Genomic DNA, 20,424 nt, shown 5'->3' on the forward strand with positions numbered 1-20,424 from the left:
GGGGGGGGAAGTATGTACATACAGTATGTCATTGATAGGGGAGGAGGTGGGAGGGGGGGCTGGAGTGGTGAGGGGTGATGGGGTGATGGGGGGTGGGGGGTGGGTATTGCAAATGTTACATGTTTAAACTATGTGTTTGCTCATCTATCTATCTGATGTTTTTTTTTTTTATTTATTTATTTTTATTATTATTATCATTATTATTTTGCATTAATTAATTTTTATCTGATTTATTTTTTCTCTTTTGTATGTACACCGAGCCAACAGCCCACTACACTACAGTACATGCATCAATTTTCCCCTCTCTACTTTCATTTTCACTCCCACCCTCTATTCTATTCTCATCATTCTCACTCCTTGTTTTTGTTTTTTTCTTGCCTAATTATTTCACCCTCTGCTCTGCCCTCCCTTCCTGTCCCCCCCTCCCTCCATTCGTGCATTTATTTAGTCACCTAGTTACCTCCCTCGATGCCAGAGGTGGGGGACCATCTCGGCTGCCCACGGGAGCTGAGGGGCTCCAGGGATGGGTAGGCTGGGGGACTGGGGGGAAGATTGACGGATATGACTGCTTTTGGATAAGACATGAACATGATCGTAACCCTCTCCAATCATAAAAACTGCCCTTCGGACCAACCTGAGTGGAACCCTCCCGTAGGGGTGGGTTCCACTCTAAAAGGAACCGACTTACAACGGACTGGCCACCTCCCTCGGGTCTGGTGGCAGCCCAAAGTACGCAATAATTAATGTGATGGAGAGAGGTAAGAATAATCAAAACGAATCTAATATTTTAAGAATAAAACAAACAAAATAAACCCAAATCAGGGAAGGAAGGGAAAAAGAAAAGAAAAGAGAAAGAATGATTAATTAATTGATACCCCTCCAGTCCCGCCCTCCTCCCACCCTGGAGGTCTTGGCCCCCGGGGCATGCTGGGGATCTAAAACAATGTTACCCTCTATCCTTTCTTACGAGACTATTTTGCTTCTTCCTGTCTCTCATCTGTCTCCTCCCCCTTGTCCCCACCTCCATCTCATGCTTCCATCGCATACTCTCATCCCCTCTGTACTTTTCTCTGCAATCTTACACAAGAAGTCATTCACACATGTGTACACACACACACACACACACACACACACACACACACACACACACACACACACACACACACACACACACACACACACACACACACACACACACACACACACACACACACACACACACACACACACTCTCACAAGAGAAAAATAGCCTAAATCTTTACCTACCTTTGATTATTCATTTTCGCATTCTATTTGTATTTATTTCTTCATGATATAGCTATATCCTTCTTTTTTTCTTTTCTTCTTTCATTTATTATGAAATTTACTAACTTTATTACCATTATCATAAGTATATATGTGTCTTGTTTTGTTCTTGTCTCTTCTCTGTTTGCCTATTTGAAGTCTTGTTGGTATGATATTGTTATTTGTTAATCACCCACGTTGCACCTTTGTAGTTTGTCCGTAGTAACTGTATGTCTTTTCACTATATGGCACTATTAAAAAAAGAAAAAAAAAAAAAAAAAAAAAAAAAAAAAATATTTCAAATGATCCTGGATAAACAGGGAGGTAGCCCGAAAACTCTGAGCGGCAGAGACACACAACAGTGAGCTGGTGATTGTCGTTTCTAAATGCAGCGAGTAAAACCGAAAGATACTGACACAGAACTTACAACAATGAAGTATCGCTACTTTGTTACTGTTCATTAGTGGAGCAGTGAGTGATAAATGGTGAGTGGAGATGACTGACTGTGTGCACTGTGTCCCTCCCTACAGCTTCCTCATGGTCCTGGTGTGTCTAATCTTCAGTGTCTTGTCAACCATAGAGCAATATGCAGACTTTGCCACCGGGACTCTCTTCTGGATGGTGAGTACCTTCGTTGTGCTGCTGATAATCAACAAACCACAGTTCTGCTGATATGATGCTAATAGATGAGCTGGCAGAAAATTTGCAACTATTTTCCCAAGCGATGAAGCATCAAGTGATTTATGAATAAAAAGAAAGTTGCAGCTTCTCAATTGTGAGAATTTGCTCCTTTTTTGCTTTGCTTGACCTAAACAAACCTTTTTGATAGATGATGCCTTGTGCTCTGAGACCTTTATTGTGTGGTTTTAACTTTTAGTTACCGTAAATAATCTAAACTGAAAATGATTATTCATTGCAGCCCAAGTGGTGCTCTCTTGATGATGCATTACCACTAATCTAAGAGAAACAAGGCATGTGTCAACTATAGTAAAACATTGAACATTTGCTTTTTGTTTGTAGTTTAATAGGTTTTCCTAATACCTTAACAGATATTTTCTAGAAAGGTCCTGACAGAGACTGACACCTGAGACAACAGACTGAACTGTGCTGCAGTACCCTCCTGTATCCACACGATGGAGACAGATGATTTGGGCTGGGAGGGATCTGAACCCGCCATCTTACACCACAGCTCAAAGATATTACAAAGCTCAAAAAGATTAATCACTCGAAGTTAGTGCGAGTTGGTCTACACCTGCCAGCTTGTATTACATGCACCCAAAGCACTTTACAACAACTAATATGTGTACAGAGATTATGAGCATGGGTATGTTCAGGAGCACCACTGTGTCAACACTGGTTATGCAGAGCTATTTGGCTCCACACAGACTATATACTTGCTGATACTTGCTGCTAAATGGACTTTTTTGTGGCTTATTAGGCCATTAAGGCTGCTAAGTGATGCAATAAATCCAGGGCTTACAACAGGTAGAGAAAATTACGACTGCCGTTTTGGAAGCTCTACAAAGAGTTTGCATCATCTGTCTCCTGCCAGCACACTGTGAATATAAATACACACGTAGCTACTGCATACTCGTGCACAGTTTACACAGACACTTACACAAAGGCTGCACACACACAGACACACACGCGGCCACGGGCAGGCACACACACTCTCACAAGAGCACAAACACACACACACACGTACCACCTCCTGAGTCCTGGGGGCAATCAGAGGACAGAGTGGACACTGTGTTCTGTAAACTTTTGGCCAGTGCCCTTTGAAGACCTATTATCACAGTTATTCATTTATTTATGTGCAGGAAGAGCCAAATACTCTCTGTCATTATCTCTCTCTTCTCTTCTCCCTGACTTTCTTCTTTTCGGTCTCTCCCCACCCTCTACCCTGCTCTCTCCTCTCCCTACACCTTTTTTCTGTTGCTTCATTGCTCAAGATAGCAGCAACCAGCAGCCTCGTAGCCTTAAGACATCAAAAAAATCACATAAATGTAGTTTTTTTTCTTTCACATGGTTTATTTCAGTGTGTATAGTGGGATCCAACGTCTGACACCACTCCCCCATTAACTTGTATGTGTAAGTGAGTGAGGGTGAGTGTGTGTGTGAGGGGGTGGAGCTGTGTGAGTGGTGTCATGGTGGCGTATACTGGAGTTAGCAGCTATACTTGGAAAGTTCAGGGTTAGTTGACATGTGTGACTCGCAGGCTGCTTGTTTTGGATGGCAGAGGGGGCATTAGGCCTTGAGGAGATTTGGCCTTCAGGGCAGCTGCCAGAGTAAAGCTGTCCAGGCGGGGCAGGAGGCGTACAGGCCCACACGTGTCTCCCTCTGCCCAGGTCATGCTCATCAATTCACTGTTCGAATTTTGATACATATCACACAGCTATCCCTCTGCCCTCACTGTGTGTGTAGGTGCACACAAGCTGCAACAGCACACCTCAGTGAAGCAGGAGAGAGGCGGGACAGATCCTTTAAGTCTGAAGTCATTAATAAACTAATCATATAATAAATTAACATGGTTTTACATAACATCTTTAAATATGGAATCAGTTATCCTTTTTTTTTTTTTACATTTTGTTGTGGCCTATGCTGGGTTTGGCTCAGCTGTCCACCGTTGCAGTAAAGCTAAAGCCTCAAGAAGAAACCTTATTATTTTTGTTTCATGTTTATGCATTTCTGTTACCGAAATGAAAGATTATAACTAATTTAATTTAGTTTAAATTATAACTAAAAACTACTAGTTTTCTCAGAGGTGTGAAGGGTTTGTGAAAGGTGATGCAACACAGTAGATTAGGAGGATATGAAATATTTAATTCAATGATAATTGTACACTTTGTTGGTCCTTACCACCAGAGAGAGAAAATAAATAATGTAAGAACACCCCCCCCCCCCACCCCACTTACACACACCCATACACCACACACAGACACAGATTGGTTAAGTTGAGGAGGTGATGGTGGTTTGCCCTCTGTGGTTTACACTGAAAGCATGTGTGAAGTTGTGAAAGCAGCACAAGATGACAATTTTGATGACAGTGATTGGAAATCAGAAAATGATGACTAATCGGAAACCTAGAGATTGACCAAAGTTATTGTGAAACAAGTAGACGTAGAGACGGTGAAATAAGTTACCTCCATCGTGCATCAGGTCAGGAAGAACCAATGTATCAGCAGATCAAAGATCAACATTAATTTTCCAGGAAGTACAGTACGGTAAATAATTTAACAAACATGTTCACAGTGCAAGAGTAAAATTAAGAACAGTAGAAGACACAAGTTATCCCAGCAGTCATTTCACAGTGACTTACAATGCTGCATTAGCACTCATTAACTCATAGCTAGCTCGTTTATGCTGACCTTGGTTAAAAGTAAGTTGATCATGGAAAAACATAATTCTACTAAATCATAAATTAACAGATTCTTCTGCATGGAGGGCATGTGAGGAGTCTATAAAGATGCTGCTTATAACAGTGTAAGTTAAAAACTGAACTCGGCCTCCAGCACTTTGGTCTCCATACTAATGTAAAAACCTTACTGTGGAAGGAGAAGTAAGTTGGCTGCTGAGAGTAGGTTTTACCTTGTGATTATCAAGAATTCATGAGTGAATCTTACATACTAGAGGAAAAAACACACTTTGTAATATCTTTAATTCTGAGATCTGAAATGACTTTCCTCTGAAGCGTATGCAATTGAAATGGGATTGACTTAATAGTCTGGGATCCAACTTAAATAACAAGTCTATTACTTTGGATTGTGTCCCATCCATGAATTGCAAAAGCTTTGCAAAGCTTAGGTCAATATAGATGTAATTATGAGCGACTATTTGTGTCTCTATGCGCGTACGTGCACCTCCTTTGTAGTGGGACACACGGATGAAGCAATCTAATCACATTTTCATCTGATACCGTAATTCCCAAGCAGCTCCTCAAATGAGCTTCATCCGCGTCTGGCTTGATGAGATTACCGCCGCGTGAACAGGCAGCTGTTTTCAGCAAACATGTAGTTGCCAGTGTCTGATACACAAAAATACCCCAACATCTGGGTGACCCATTTTATAGAATTATTAAGAGTAATCCTTTCAAATGCCCCAAATTCACGTGTACCTTTGACTTTCAAATGTAACCCAGATGTCCTAATTACTAAGCTTAATGAACTGGGATTCTGTAGACACTTTGTGCTGGTGCTGATGTTTTGGTCTCACGGTGTGGCAGTGTTAGTGAAAGCTTATTGTTTTTTTTCCCCTAAAAACATATATACAATGGACATTATTACCCCCCATGATAAGGTAACCAGAGCTTTTGTAAATAGAGTGGAAGTTCCCACCTTGTTGGCCACTGACTGCTTCAGTTTCATCTGGACTGTTCAGATATCTGTGCAGATATAACCCTGTGTTGTCCACAATTTTTTAAGTGTTAAACAGATTTAGAAATGGAAGAGATAGAGCAGGTAGCCCGGTTCCATCTTCCAAGAGTTAAAATCACATGGTCTTTCAGCCTGAGCATCAGGTTATTTCATAGATTTACTGAACCTCTCTGTCTCTTTTTATCGCTCGGTGTTTGTCTCAAACTCAGTGACAATGAATAAAAAGAATAGAATAGAATAGAATAGGAATAACAGTTCTGACAACTTAAGTGCAAAAAAGACAGTTAATGAACGAATATAAGCAAAATACAAATATTGAAAGCAGAAAACGGATCTCTCTGTCTCTCACTGTGATGAACATAATGAGGGCCATGTTAGCTTTCAAATTAAAAATCATTCCCACTCTAATTTTGCAAAAGTGTCATTAATTTTACAAGTCAGTGCAATTTTTGTACTAGACTGACTGTGTACTAGGATAGGGTCTGGTGTGATTGACAGGTCATTGTTTTTGGGCTGTGTGGTGCCGTGTTATTGCAGCAGGGCTCGTGGTATTGCGTTTCATACACGGGGTGGTCAGGGATCAGCCAGTGTGAGCAGTCAACGAGATGGCCACCCACATGGCCTCAGATTGAACAGACAGTATGGTGGCTAAATATCACAGATACACAGTGGCCAGGAAAGTGATCTCCATTGGACAGACTTAATTAGTTCATAGTTGCACATTCTAGAGAAACAAATGCACAATGGCACACAGTGGAACATAATTAAAAATCACCAACCTGAACAGATATTTAGGTGAATGATTATCGCTCCAATCAAACCATTATTTGTCAGGTTTTCATTACAAGCATCTTTATCTATCTTCAGGTGAGATAGAAAGGTTTACATTTTTACATTCTGTTTACATTTTCCACAGGAGCTTTCCACATCAGATGCTTATTTATTATTCTTATCAGTGTGATGGCATTTTATCCTGTGCTTTCAATCACTTAGCCATTGACCCTGTCTCAATGAGAGCTGTCACCAGCCATGTTATCAGCCTTCATCTTTTCTCCTGGGTGGTTTGGTGGTCTGTGTCCTCCTAGACCGCCTCGGTGTGTCTTTTTCTCTATGTCACACACCTGTCATTGCCCACTCATATCACATCGTGAACCATGATGATTGATTATAATGGTCTTAATGCTTTTAGACTCGTGTTAATGCGTGGCAGTGCGTTATCACCGCTTTTAAATGATACCTTATCTACTTCCACATCCTCTTGTCCTGTATGTGTTTCACAATTACTGTCTCTGTACCAATGGTTTAATGTAACCCCTTGCTCTGTGTTTGCATTGTGCTCCACAGGAGATTGTACTGGTGCTGTTCTTTGGCACAGAATACATGGTCCGGCTGTGGTCGGCAGGCTGTCGCAGCAAATATGCAGGCATCAAAGGACGTCTCCGCTTTATCAGGAAGCCCATATCAATCATAGGTGCACCTGGGATTTTGCTTTGTTCCCATTTAATGCAATGGATGAATGAACTGTTCTTGTAGATCAACAGCTTAAATCATTCAAACCATGTAAAGCTTTATTTTAACACAACCTATACCAATTCCATCCATGAGTTTATGACAGTTTTCAATTTTCAATTTTTTTTATGTGTGTCTGTCTCTTTTCCCCTCACAGATTTGATTGTGGTCATTGCCTCAATCATTGTGCTGGGTGTAGGGTCCAATGGCCAAGTGTTTGCCACGTCTGCCATCAGGTACAGATATTATTTTGCTCTTTAATTCATAATTTACTCAGAGCTATTTTATTCTGTAGAAGATCATAAAACAGATGAGGTGTTGTTTTGTCTTGCAGGGGCATCCGCTTCCTACAGATCTTGCGCATGCTGCACGTGGATCGACAGGGGGGAACATGGAGGCTTCTGGGATCTGTAGTTTTCATTCATCGACAGGTGGGTTTAAAGGTCCCTATATTTTACCAGTGTTGCATTTGAAATTCTGATATCCTAATATGGTTGTATTTCTAAAAACAAAAGTCATATCAATGTAGTTGCACATCTTCTCTTGGTAGCTCTAGTAACAGTAGGGTGGTAGCTGGTAGGTGTCAGAAGCGAGGCTTTGAGCCATAGCCACTAATATAATCACATATCTCATAAGCAGAGTGAAAAGGAAATGCGTTTATTCTTGTGTTGTGTCATTTAGCAGCAGCTTCCCCCCATACGCTGCTCATACACCAGGCAGCAGCTGTAATCCATACCCTAGTCACAGCTTATTACGACAAATCCAGCATGCACAGTCGGACATAAATGCACACATGTGCACAAATATGCTGCAGCAGACCAGGCTATATAAGGAGAAGAGAGTAGTCAACGTTGCCTCTATTTTTTTTCTTTTTTCATTGTATCCTGGTACACTCACTTTAGTACTTTCTCAGGCTGATACACAATGAAGGCAGAGGATGTAATGTTCTTTCCTTAATCCCTGAAGTAGACAGTGTTCTTTGGTTGTAGTCAAACCTGACATTCATCTCTCTTTGATGCACAAAGAACAGGACTGATTACTGAGGATTGTGTGCAAAGGTCAAGAAAATAAATGTAGAGATGAATCGAGGATGAGCCTAATGTGATTCGTTACCATCCCCTTTTGTCAGATGACCACTTCATCAAATTATCTCCTCTGTTTAGTGGAAATAGATTTATTTTCATAAAACTACGGTCCACATGGGTTTCAGCCTCTAACATGGCCCCAAAAACTGTGATCCCTCTCTGCAATGACACTTTCAAAGAAATATCAAATGTATAAATGTCACTTTTTCACCTCATCTGACTGGTTAAGTTATGTTGAAGTATAACATGTGCGAAAACACTCTGTGCCTCTGGCATAGTGACGCTACAAGCTGGTCTCCTTAGCACACACAGACATGGCAAAGACCCAGACAGGGATAAACCAATCTGACAGCTCTTGTTATATACAGTAGGAGGAAGTTTGGCATCAGTTAGGGGCAGCACGCAGCATGTCATTTGAAACTTCTGCGTTGTTTTGAAGTGATGCTGATGTGCGCTGTCAGCAACCTGGCTCTGTAACGCCTAGAAAATAGATGAGGACAGATCGTCAGGATACATTTTGTATGATGATTCTTGCCCTTTAAAAGCATTACTTTAATACTATTTATTTATTTTTGCAGCTAATAGCAAATGGTAAAATAGTACAATTTCTTTTACACAACCTTGGTCTTGGTATATCCTTCATGCATATATAATCTCTCACACCTTTTTTTTCAGGAGCTGATCACTACGCTGTACATTGGGTTCCTGGGCCTGATCTTTTCCTCCTACTTTGTGTATTTGGCGGAGAAGGATGCTGTGGATGAGGAGGGCAAGACAGGCTTCTCAAGCTACGCTGATGCACTGTGGTGGGGAGTGGTAAGGAAGCGAAGAAATGCTTTAATGGGAATTTGTAGGCATTTCCAAATATTTGTGGGATTACATCTTCTGAAGTTACCTTTTGCAGCACATAATACTGGGATCCCTGAATGCTACTTGGATTTTCTCAGTATAGTTTATACACTTGAAAGGCCTAACCACATGCATATGAAAAAAAATTCTTCTGTGTGAAGAGCTGGAACAAATCATTTGTACAATGCACTCTCAAGTGGAGCCTTGACTGGAGAAAATGGAGATGGCCACTCTCGTTAGACCAATTATGAACCCCCTTGTGTTTTTTTTTTATTCTCTCCATTAGTTCTTCATGTAGCATGCATGTGTTGGTGCAACACTTAACACAGAGGCAGGTGTGGTGAGTGGAGCTGGTTTTGCCTATTGCTCTCTGTGCAGAGGCTCAGGTTTCCGGAGCAGTTAATTAAACATTTGAATTGAAGCCGCAGAGTAATGAGAAACCTATGGCAGCCTTGTGCAGGGGATCAGAGTGCCACAAAGAAACGGTAATAAACCATTCACCTCTGGGCTCTTTGGCTCAAAGAACTTTTAAAGCACCTATATAAAGTGTCAGTTCCCTTAATTAAAACTTTAATTGTAGGATTACTACCTTTATGTAACGGAGGTTAGAGCGGGCACAGCGCTCCTCTCTCCTCTATGGAGAGATGCAGAAAGGCTGTTGTTTGTGTTGCTCCGTTCACAATGTTGTGAAAGACACAATCACAGTTGGGTATTGGCACCTTTTTTGTTTTTTTGGAGACTGTAAGCTTGAGGATCGTATTATCGTACAAAAGCTCACAATTTGCTCAGGTTTGTAAGTGTGTGTGTGTGTGTGTGCGTATTGAAATGAGATTGTGCTGATTAGACAACACTAAGCTCTCCCAGCATGTATTCCTTCTCCTGGCATGGTTTCCACATTCGGATGTGCAGGTGCAGGGCACAGCTGGAGGACAAGCCAATGCCATGATTCATATCCTTCTCTCTCTTTCTCTCTCTGTCTCTTACTCTCTTTCTCTCTCCATTTCCCTGCTTCTCTTCATCTTTTGCCAATTGCTGATGGATAGGTAATGGCAATTATATTAATAACTTTTCTGAATTCAAAAGGGACACAGTGTGGTGGGGGAAAATGAGGGAAGATGATATCGCCAGGCTTGTAATTTTGTGGATGGCACTCATGTACAGTTTGAATCACATGCACTGTATATGTACACAACTCAGCACAGCAATCAGGTGTGTGACCTTTGTGTAGATATGAAGAGGTTTTCGCCACACACCCTACACTCTGAATGAGGGGTGTTTTTGAGGAGACCATTCCACTCTGACGGTCAGGAGGACATTGTTTAGTCATCGGATTTGTGGATGAGGGATTAAATCCCCCACCGCTGCCCCAGCCACCACCACCCTCCCCGCCCCTGCTCCTTCTTTTTTAACTTCCCAAAGCCCTTTTAAGTATCTCACCTTACATCAGCCGCTTTGTGTTAGTGCACAGCAGTGGCTCACGAGGTGATACCCCATAGACACCCACGGTAAGCCAAGTGTGTTCTGAATGTGTCAGAATTGGCTCGGCTTTCAGAGTGGGTGTACATGCAAATGCAAGAGGTATTTGTCCCCCCCCCCCCCCTCACCCTGGCAAATTCCTACACTCACTGAGGATTAGTGGGTGGGAATCTTATTCCCTTTGAGGAGCAAAAGCCTGAAATGCTCAGGCCATCGCTGACAGTTGTGAAGCAAGGCCAGAAAGGCTGATGAACTTTTCCTTTATTGTCTAACTCCTGTTATTGACTGCTCTGCTAAGAGCTCTGCACTGACTGACATTTGTACAACAATGAAAGGGGATTTTTATCCCTCTCACTCAAGTTTGATTTAATTGTACATTTTTTATTGAAGCAAGAGACAATGCTGCATTGGAGGTCTAATTATTCATGTTTATTTCACATTTGTATGGGGAAAGATGAATTCAGTAGCCACAGAATTAAAAGAAATGTGTTTATTAATTTTCTTCATAAACAAACATACAAAAGACAGGACCGGACTAAACAGCAAAACCACACAACAATTACAACAACAACAACAACAACAACAACAAGCTGGGAATAGTAATGCAAAAACCCAAACAACTCAGTTCTGGGTAAATGTGACAGATACATTATACAACTTAGGGTGTAATACAGTGGAAGCTAGACAGGGATAAAAATAAAAATAAAATAAATTATACCGTATTTTTTATACAAATGCTCTTGTCAGGTATTTTTAAATTGCTGACTCTTCTGACAGACTTTGTTTTTATAGTCAGACCTTTTTTGGGAAATGAGAATGAACTCACCGTGGTTTCCATACAGTAGTGTAGCTTTATTAGTTTTTCTACTCTCTGATGTTTCCTGGCCTTCCTTGCGTCAATATAGGGCCCTGAAATGTGTGGAGATTTGCATGTTTGAGTTTTTACAATTTGTCCCTGTTAATCTTGATATTTGTTATCAGATCCTCATTCCCTGTCTGTCTCTAGGTGACCGTCACCACCATTGGTTATGGAGACAAAATCCCTCAAACGTGGATAGGCAAGGCCATCGCCTCCTGCTTCAGTGTCTTCGCCATCTCCTTCTTCGCTCTGCCTGCTGTAAATACAATTTTAATCCAAATTATATGAAATTCGTGAGCAGTAAAGAAAAACTTTTAATATTTATCACCATTGTTTTTCATTTTAATTTAGACTTTTCTGTCGCTGTCCTTTTTAGTAATGATATGATAAAACATGTGAATTTATACCTGTAATGTGATATTCATACATTTTATAGAAGTGTAAATGGATATGAAACAACCTAATTTTCCCCAATCAGGGTATCCTGGGCTCAGGGTTTGCCCTCAAGGTCCAACAGAAGCAGAGACAGAAGCATTTCAACAGACAGATCCCTGCTGCAGCCTCCCTCATTCAGGTAAATGTTAGCATTGGATGGACGCTTCTTGACTGTTAGGGCATAATTCTGATGAAAAATAGAAACACTTCTGAGTTCACTATCATATTCCAAAACTGTATATTAAAATCAAATTCAGAAGATGCAGCCAAATATTGTTGAATGTGAATATACATTAGGTACCCGGTCTGACACTGTCCAGCAGTAATTTAATAGACACATGCTCTCTCCACCATCGTTTGTACTGGCCCCTGAACATGGCTACAAAATCTTCTCAATCTGATTCTTATTATTTGAAAAGGTGTAAACTTAGACTTTGCAGATCTTGCCAGTGCAAATCTCAGAAAACATTGGACACTGAACAGAGAAAAAAGTAATAGTGTTTGTTGTCTGGAAATTCCCACCGAGCCGTGGAAAAGGTGAGCTGCACACCACTTGCCAAGAGTAAAATGGTGGATGACCAAGCAACTATTTTGTGCCAAAGCTAACCAATACACGGATAACAGTTACTCTGGACACACTGAGACACAAGTGCATGCAGTCTAGACACCTGTAACACCTGAATGCCTAACTGTCTATAAAGAAAGAAGTACTGTATATCAGGATCAAACTTAATTCAACTTGATGATGAATAATGATTTTATCTAAAATTTTCTTTAATTGAACACAATTTGTATTCCACAGAAATAGAACAAATTTAAACCAAAACTCCATCAGCACTTGTCAAAGCAAACTGCAAATTTGCCTGCATTCGTGGCTGATTTTGATTAGTGTGATGAACCATTTCTTTGTGTTAACCTGTCCTCCTCAGACGCTGTGGAGGTGCTATGCTGCAGAGAAGCCAGGTGGCTGTGCTGCGACGTGGAAAATGTACGTGCTGACTCCAGAGGCTGTCACCACAGTGGAATCTGACAACTCCAGTCCTTATGTCAGGAAACTCAACATATCGGTAATTATTCAATATAACTTCAAGTCTCAGCCGATGATTAGTAAAATTTGCAGCTGCAATTGTTTTACTCTTCTCAATCATTACCTCAATCAAGGGGTTTGTTTTGTCACCTGTGTCTGTTTGTTTACTTGTCAGATTACACAAAAATACTCAGTGTTTTGCGCCAAACTTGCTATAGGGATGGGGCAGGATCCAGGGACAAACGCATTCAGTTTTCATGCAAAGCTAATACAGAGATGGTTCCAGGATTTTTTTTCACGTTCACTTGAAATCGCAAGATAACAATAACAATAGCAGATGTGACATAGCAGTGAGACAGCTGTAGAGCTGTATGACTTTTATAATGCTGACGCCATCGTTTCACACAACAGGTAATAAAACCAAACAGCTGTCCTGCATAAGGATTAAAGGCAATAAATAGATAAATCTAGACTTAAGAACAAAAGACACCATTGTTTGGCCTCTGCTGAGGCCACTCCAGTTCCCCTGAAAATCAATATTAAGTTTGTCTTTGATGCTAACCTGGTGACACCCTTTGTTTAAATCCTTGTCTCTCTCCTCCACTGTGTATGGTGTCTCCATTTTGATCTTATTGTTAAGGTGAAACCCCACCTTGAAAAAGTTAGTCTTTAAACTTTGGGCATGTGACCATTATTTGTTCATCCTCTGATCTATCAAAACACACACATTTCTCATAATGCATACAAAAGCATTTAAGTTTTGCAGTCGACATTTGACCAAGTCTTTTGAACCTGACCTGTGGAACATCATGAACCCTTCAAAAGAGTGTTGTCAGAAGAAGCCATCAGGCTGCCATACTGCAGGGCAGAGGGCAGTTTTGCATCCGTCTGGCCCACATCGTATTGTCTCCTTGTGCAGTTCACCTTTCACAACAATATTAGCTATGTTGCGTCTGGGCTATACAGCATAAAAGGGCAAGTTTAGTTCCCACAAACATACACACAAGCTGAAGGACACACAACACAAAACAAAACACACAAAACTCGTGCACACACAGCACCCCCCCACCTCCCACCCTCCCCTCGAAGGCCTGACTCCACCAGGATGACTCGAGGCCTTTGTCTCCGCCGCACAAAGACTCAGTCAGTTGAGATGATGTCACCGCCGCCTTTCTCATGGGAGTAAACCTTTGTCTAGTAGAACAACAACAAAAAAATCTTTGTGTAGCATTGAACCCACATATATTGGGGAGAATGAAGGCTGCTTCCGCTCTTTTCTGTTTCAGCATGTGACTTTCTCCTCTGACTTTCCTCTCTCCCTTTTCGCTGTCTTTCAACACCCTCTCCCTCTCTCTCTCTCTCTCTCTCTCTCTGTCTCTCGCTCACTCCTGTTTCTTCTCTGTCTAGCAGACTTTATTTTACCCTCTCTTTCTTTCTTGCTTTTTCTGTTTCCTCTCATTCTGAGTATTTCCCTCTGCCTTGCTCCAATTCACATCACTCATTCTCCTACATCTTGTTCTGTCTAACTCCACCACTCTGTCTGTTTTTCTTTTTCCTTTCTCTTAAAATCAGCGTAAGTTACAGTTTCTACCTCTCTCTCCATCTTTCTCTCTTTTCTCTCTTTGAGTCACCACCCCTCCTCTCTCACTCTCTTTCCTAATGAGTCATTCAAACTTTGCGTATTTGGATTGAACTGCTGGCCACTTGTCAATGCCAAAGTCTGACCCACTGAGTCCAGATAATTGAGTTTCTACAAAGGCCACGTCCATGACGTTGGTGTGGATTAGTCGGTCTAAGGATTGGACTGGGGGACCGCTGAGCTCCAGAAACTCACTGACACATAACACATGGCTGTGAAAACCTATGTGTTAAAATGAGATAAACAGCTACCGCTTATGTCAGCAGTGTGAGAGCACAGATTTTGGGAAGATTATGGCGTATAACTACGGTATGAACGAGTCAGGTAATAAAAGAAATGATGTGTCTTGGTATGTCAGTGCTTTGGCAGGGTTTGGGTTTTTAACACTAGTGTGAAATCACTAAATTAGTTGATTCATTGTTCCAAAAATAATGTTTCCTGAACAACTTTGAACACCGGAACTGTATTCAGATGTACTGTGCTGCTACCAGGCTATCACACAAAATGTATACTGAGCTATAGTATTACAGTGTCCTGTAGTGTTCAGTTCACAGATGCAAACTGAGTTGGTAAATGGAAATGGAATATATTTGATTTACAGGAAAACTAGTTGTAAACACTACGTCTAACATACAGTTTTGGAAGTGAACCAGTCGCAGATCTGCACACAGGAAAACACAAGTAACCAGCATTTTTGGTAACAAGAAGATTGTGCAGGTGGATCTCACCTTTAGAGTAATGCAAGAGCTGAAACTTCAGTTGGAATGGTTTAATCTATGGGACCAAACTCCTGGCCCTCCTTATTCTCCTGGCAGAGAATGAGACAATTGTTTCTGTATAGCTGTATGTTGCAGTGACAAATAGTCTGTAATACAGAGTAGGTAGATACAGTACAGTATATACTGTATATGTCCATCTTCATAGAGAAAAACTTTTTGTGAATGCACAATGAGTATGAGAATGAGTGGAGGGTCACACCTCTCACACCACTTTTTTCTTTCTTTCTTTCTTTCTTTCTTTTTTTTTTACTGATCTTTTATTTCCATTTGCTTCGTCAAGTTTGAGTGTTCTGTTTCCAGCCAACGAAAAGTAGGTGGGATGGGGTGACACTAAAATAAAAATGCTGCATTTGCCAACTTCAGATTAGAAGTGAGGCTCTGCCCCAAGTGATGGTTTTGATGGACCTCTGTTTTATTTCTACCTATTTACACAATGGATGATGATGGAAGATCAGCATGACTCTGCTGATTAAAATAACTTTTAATTGTGTTAACGGGGCTGATGTTTCCTGTGTCTGCCAGAAAAGGGGGACCAAGAGGAGGCTGAAGTCCAGAGGTAATGGCTCCATGGGTGTGGCCTCAGAAAGGGCTGTGTCAATCCCCCAGATCACCTATGACCACATTGACGATTCTACGGAGAAGAAAGATGCCTCGTTCTTCCTGGAGGAGCCGAGGGGGAGTGTTGAAGGTAATGCAGTGAAAAGACTGAACTGCTCATGTTACCATAATGTGCAGCGACAGTAACAGGTTGATACTGTAGATGTTCACTCACACATATTTTATATGTTCACTCTGACGTCCACTAAGTCTAACAGGTTTTTCTTCCAGCGTCTCTCAGACGAGTCAACCAGCCAAGATTACACATGAAAGATCTAAGCCCTGTTTTATTACTGCTGAATCCAACTGACTTCATTTTGGATGTCTTCATAACAGAGGTTTTATTCAGAACCTGACACCTCAGAACGCCATGTTCTATGAAGGTGTTTTGGAGGAAGGCGTTTCTCTTTTCAATTGCATTGGATATTGTTGCATCGATATCTTTGCCATTTTTAATACAGTTTCAAGCCAGCTGGCAACGGAGCCAGTGTCATGTGGAGCACACTCAACGAACTGAGTTACTGCAGTAATGAAACCAACCTTTCTCTCTTCTTCTTAATACAGTTTTGTTTGGTGATATAATGTGTGTTGAGGGATGTGAAGTGATGTCATGCTGCCTTAAAGGCCTTGGAAATCCATTATTTCAGTAAACGTTTGGTGTGTTTTTTGCATTCAGGGAATTCAAGTGGCCAAAACAACTCCATGGGAATGACATTTGTTATGGCACTTTCTTTAGAAATATTAGCTGTCAGATACGATTTCTGTTTGTCATTCTGATTTTGTACGTCTGTGAAAATAATACAGACGATACACGTATTCTTACACTTTTAGGAAAGTAGAGTCACCACAAAGGCTGTAAAGCCAAGATCTCACCGAGTGCCACTAAGATTGGTCTGACAGCTGAAGATGAAGGGCTATTCAAATGCATTTACACTTGAGGTATGGGTGCTTATTGCTGCAACTGCAGCCACATGGCACAAGCTGACAAGAAATCACAATTGATGTTCATAGTGGGGATGTTCATAGTGGGTAAGTGCTGCAAAGACAAATTACATGTGTGAGAAAAGCTGGTGATGACAGAGGGTGATGATTACGTCAGTATACTGAATGGGCAAAAAGCATGCTGTATATTTGGAAAAAAAAGGCTAGTCAGTCCAATAATACGTGTTTATTGCTGTCTAAATTCAGTAAATGTTATGTTTAGTAAATGTTAGCTTACTTAATACTACCCGAATCAAAATGGTTTGCACATTAAATCTACATAGTAAACATCAGCATGTTTATTTTGTAAATGCTCTCACAGACAATAGCATATCTCTGTGTCACTCACAGAGCTGCTGGCATGGCTGTAGTCATGTTTAAAGTTTTGTCATTATCACATTGTCATTGTTGCACTAATCTGAAGTAGTTTAATTACAGAACAGACATCCATCTATTTGACTGTTGTTTTTAGAGCTAATCTCTTGTAAAAGATTGCAGATCGGTCCTCTCAGTTCATACAAACAGTGCAGACCATTACACACTATTGGTGGAGTTGTTATGTGAGGGTTTCTCATTCTCACACAGTAAACAGAGGCCCTGTCCTGATCCTCTTAGAGCCAAGATGGCTGCCAGGTGTCTCTTGCAGGCCAGATGGAAGCCATTACAGTCTCAGTGGTGATTAGAGGTCATGGTAACAAGCTCTTTACTGCTTCACTTGTCCTCTTCGCAGGCCACAGACACTCACATTGGGCTTAGATGGAAGAAAAATGACTTTTCAAGGTTACAAGTGTGAAATTGTTTTTATACCACTTGCCATTCACCAATATTGTTGTAATTCTGCCAAAACCCAGTGTAGTGCTTTTGTCATGAGTGTGAGAATACTGTAGCTCGACCAGACTCAATGTGTTTATTTTAAATAAATCTGTGTGCAGATAATTATAATTTAACATATAGTGATTCCTAATTGTTACCCACAATAAAAACAATGTTTCTGCTTTAAATACAGGTCTGCACAAGCAGTATGTCATTGATGGCTGATTGATGAAGGCAACAATTGTTTGACTTCCTGTGTTAAAAGCCAGCCCTGCCAGATGAATTGACCTAGACTCCGGGTTAATAAATGCACTTAATGAGTTTTTCCTGTCAAAGCGTGCAGTCATAAAATGAGCTGGAGTAACATAAACTTGACATAAAGGCAGGCCATCACAAGAGGATCAACCACTTATGAGGGGAAAAGTTGTTTAAGATCCACCCAATTAAGCAGGAAACTCCAAAGGAGAGAACATGTGCTCTGTGGAAAGTGTGTGTGTGTGTGGAAAAAAATCTATTATCAAATTTAAAGGCAAGGCATCTTTATTTATATAGGACATTTCATACCAAGGGGCAACTGAATGTGCTTTACATAAAGACAAAACATTTAACAGTAAGAACTAGAAACATAAAAAATTCCATAAAAATATACAATAAAAAAAATAAAAAAAACCCAGAATAGTAAAAAATTATAAACATTAAACATACAGTTAAAAGCAATATATTATGTATTAAAACAATTAAAGCTGAAACAGTTGGTAACACATTTTATCCAGTATCCATTCACATATTCACATGCGTCATAATCATCAATGGATAAGTCGTTGTTCTAATAATTTAATTTTGTTTTCTAATATAATTACTTAAGTGTAAGGCAAGTTGAGACTATGCAAGTGAAAACCTGACAAAACGGTGAATGTACAGTATAAAACCTGACAAGATGGTGAATGTATAAAACTGTGTAAAGAAGGCAGAGTCTGCAGCCTCCTGTCACTAATGATAACAGAAAACAGTGTGGGACTGTATGAACTTTGATTCAGATCCATCCATAAAACAGGCATGAAACAATGAAGTCATCCGTCCACACTGGGCCTCCTGCTTTTTTATTTATAGTTTTAGGTATCACTACTTCATTTTGGCAGTTGCAAAGATATTATTTTAAAAAGCTAAGCAATTGCCTTTGAGACAGGTCACCCAGCCTTTGAAAGAGTCACGTATGCACATCATGCATTAGGTTTGGTGTTTTATAAACCACATTTTGCTGTATGGGGATTCTGAGTCAGCAAACATTGTTCTGCGGTTTGATTGTGTCAGAGGGAGGGTTAGTGGCGGGCAGGGGGAGCGTCAGGGTCTGAAATGTCAAGAGAGTCAGTAAAATGGCAAAAGTGGGCAGAGAGTGAATGAATGCAGGAATGAACTGTGACACACTGTTGTATTCAAAGAATATGAATGAAATGAAATACAATGAAACGGTTGTGTGAAGGAAAGCTTCTAGAGATGGTTGATTACATTAGTTATAAGTTTGATAAGATCTTGGGACAAATTGTTGTGAGCTCCAGCTATGCTGCAGACCCATATTAATAATATTCTCTGGCTTTCTTCACAGGCATCACTCAGCTGTTCAGACAGACAGGTGAGTCTTTCTAACACCACCATCACAGCTGAGATACACTGAATGGGACTCTGGAGATTAGGTTTTCCGTTGACAAATATTTTAGTGCACTCTGTTCTCATGGCAGCTCCTTCAAGTTTCCATTCCATAATCTTGTGTTTCAAGACATAAACTGGACCAAAATGCAAGTGACAAGAAGATAACAATGAAGACTGGTTTTATATAGTCGTTTTTCTTTGTCAAAACGACACGCACAAAGACTGATTACATGGTGTGTGTGTGTGTGTGTGTGTGTGTGTGTGTGTGTGTGTGTGTGTGTGTGTGTGTGTGTGTGTGTGTGTGTAACTATTGCACTGTCTAACCAGGAGCCTCTTCCACTGTTTAAGTACTTCTTTTTCTCCCATTAAAAACTCCTCTGTGTTAATCATTAGCTAGCCTGCCTTTTTAATGTGGCCCAGACAGTATTTTAATTAGACTCACTGGCTGGCTGGGCCTTTGTCCCCAACTGGACCAAACCAGAGCCAAGTACAGAGAATTCAGACACTGGTCCTGGGTTGACCTGGCCTGTTTTCTTTACTGGGTGCCCTGCCAACACCACGGGTGAGGAACAGGGCTGGCCTGGCTAGGAATGGGCAGGGGCCTAGGGGACCATGGGGACCTAGACAGGGACACCGGAGAGAGGGAGGGGGTTGTGGAGTTGATAAGCGCCCATTGTGGAGCACCAGTGGTCAGAAATAAACTGGTCATTGTTTGATTTAGTCAATGTCCGGCTTATCGCTCCACTTATCTGTCTGGCCCCACCTACCTCCCTGTCTGTGAGAATCTCTCAATGGTGCTCTCTCTCTCTCTCTCTCTCTCTCTCTCTCTCTCTCTCTCTCTCCCTCTCCTTCCATATCTCTACCTCATTGACTTTTTTTTTTACTGTAATTATTTTCGTTCTTTCTCTCTCCCCTGAACTTGGCTTGTTCTCTCTCAACCAAACACGTTTGCACTGATGGGCTAGATAAACTACATAATGTTAATAAACCCTTATCCTGTTTGTGTAGCTGATAAGCGGGTTCACGTCTCCTTCAGTGAGCTGAAGTTGGGGCTAAAGGTGGCTCTGGTTA

At 41.0% G+C, this 20,424-nt stretch overlaps 1 protein-coding gene across 1 annotated transcript in view; it reads left to right on the forward strand.

The window, feature by feature from the left end:
• kcnq1.2 (potassium voltage-gated channel, KQT-like subfamily, member 1.2) overlaps positions 1-20,424 on the forward strand; it is a gene marked incomplete at its 5' end in the record, with an annotated part of 165,027 nt that overhangs the window by 12,559 nt on the left and 132,044 nt on the right. Inside the window, 10 exons of the mRNA XM_083974225.1 lie at positions 1,815-1,905; positions 7,002-7,128; positions 7,324-7,402; positions 7,501-7,597; positions 8,927-9,067; positions 11,583-11,693; positions 11,914-12,009; positions 12,800-12,937; positions 15,838-16,003; positions 19,310-19,336. Of these exons, the coding sequence (XP_083830351.1) occupies positions 1,815-1,905; positions 7,002-7,128; positions 7,324-7,402; positions 7,501-7,597; positions 8,927-9,067; positions 11,583-11,693; positions 11,914-12,009; positions 12,800-12,937; positions 15,838-16,003; positions 19,310-19,336 (1,073 nt within the window). The remainder of the gene's footprint in view (positions 1-1,814; positions 1,906-7,001; positions 7,129-7,323; positions 7,403-7,500; positions 7,598-8,926; positions 9,068-11,582; positions 11,694-11,913; positions 12,010-12,799; positions 12,938-15,837; positions 16,004-19,309; positions 19,337-20,424) is intronic.

The sequence above is a fragment of the Trachurus trachurus genome (assembly GCF_905171665.1).
Source record: "Trachurus trachurus genome assembly, chromosome: 6".
Lineage (NCBI taxonomy): Eukaryota > Metazoa > Chordata > Actinopteri > Carangiformes > Carangidae > Trachurus > Trachurus trachurus.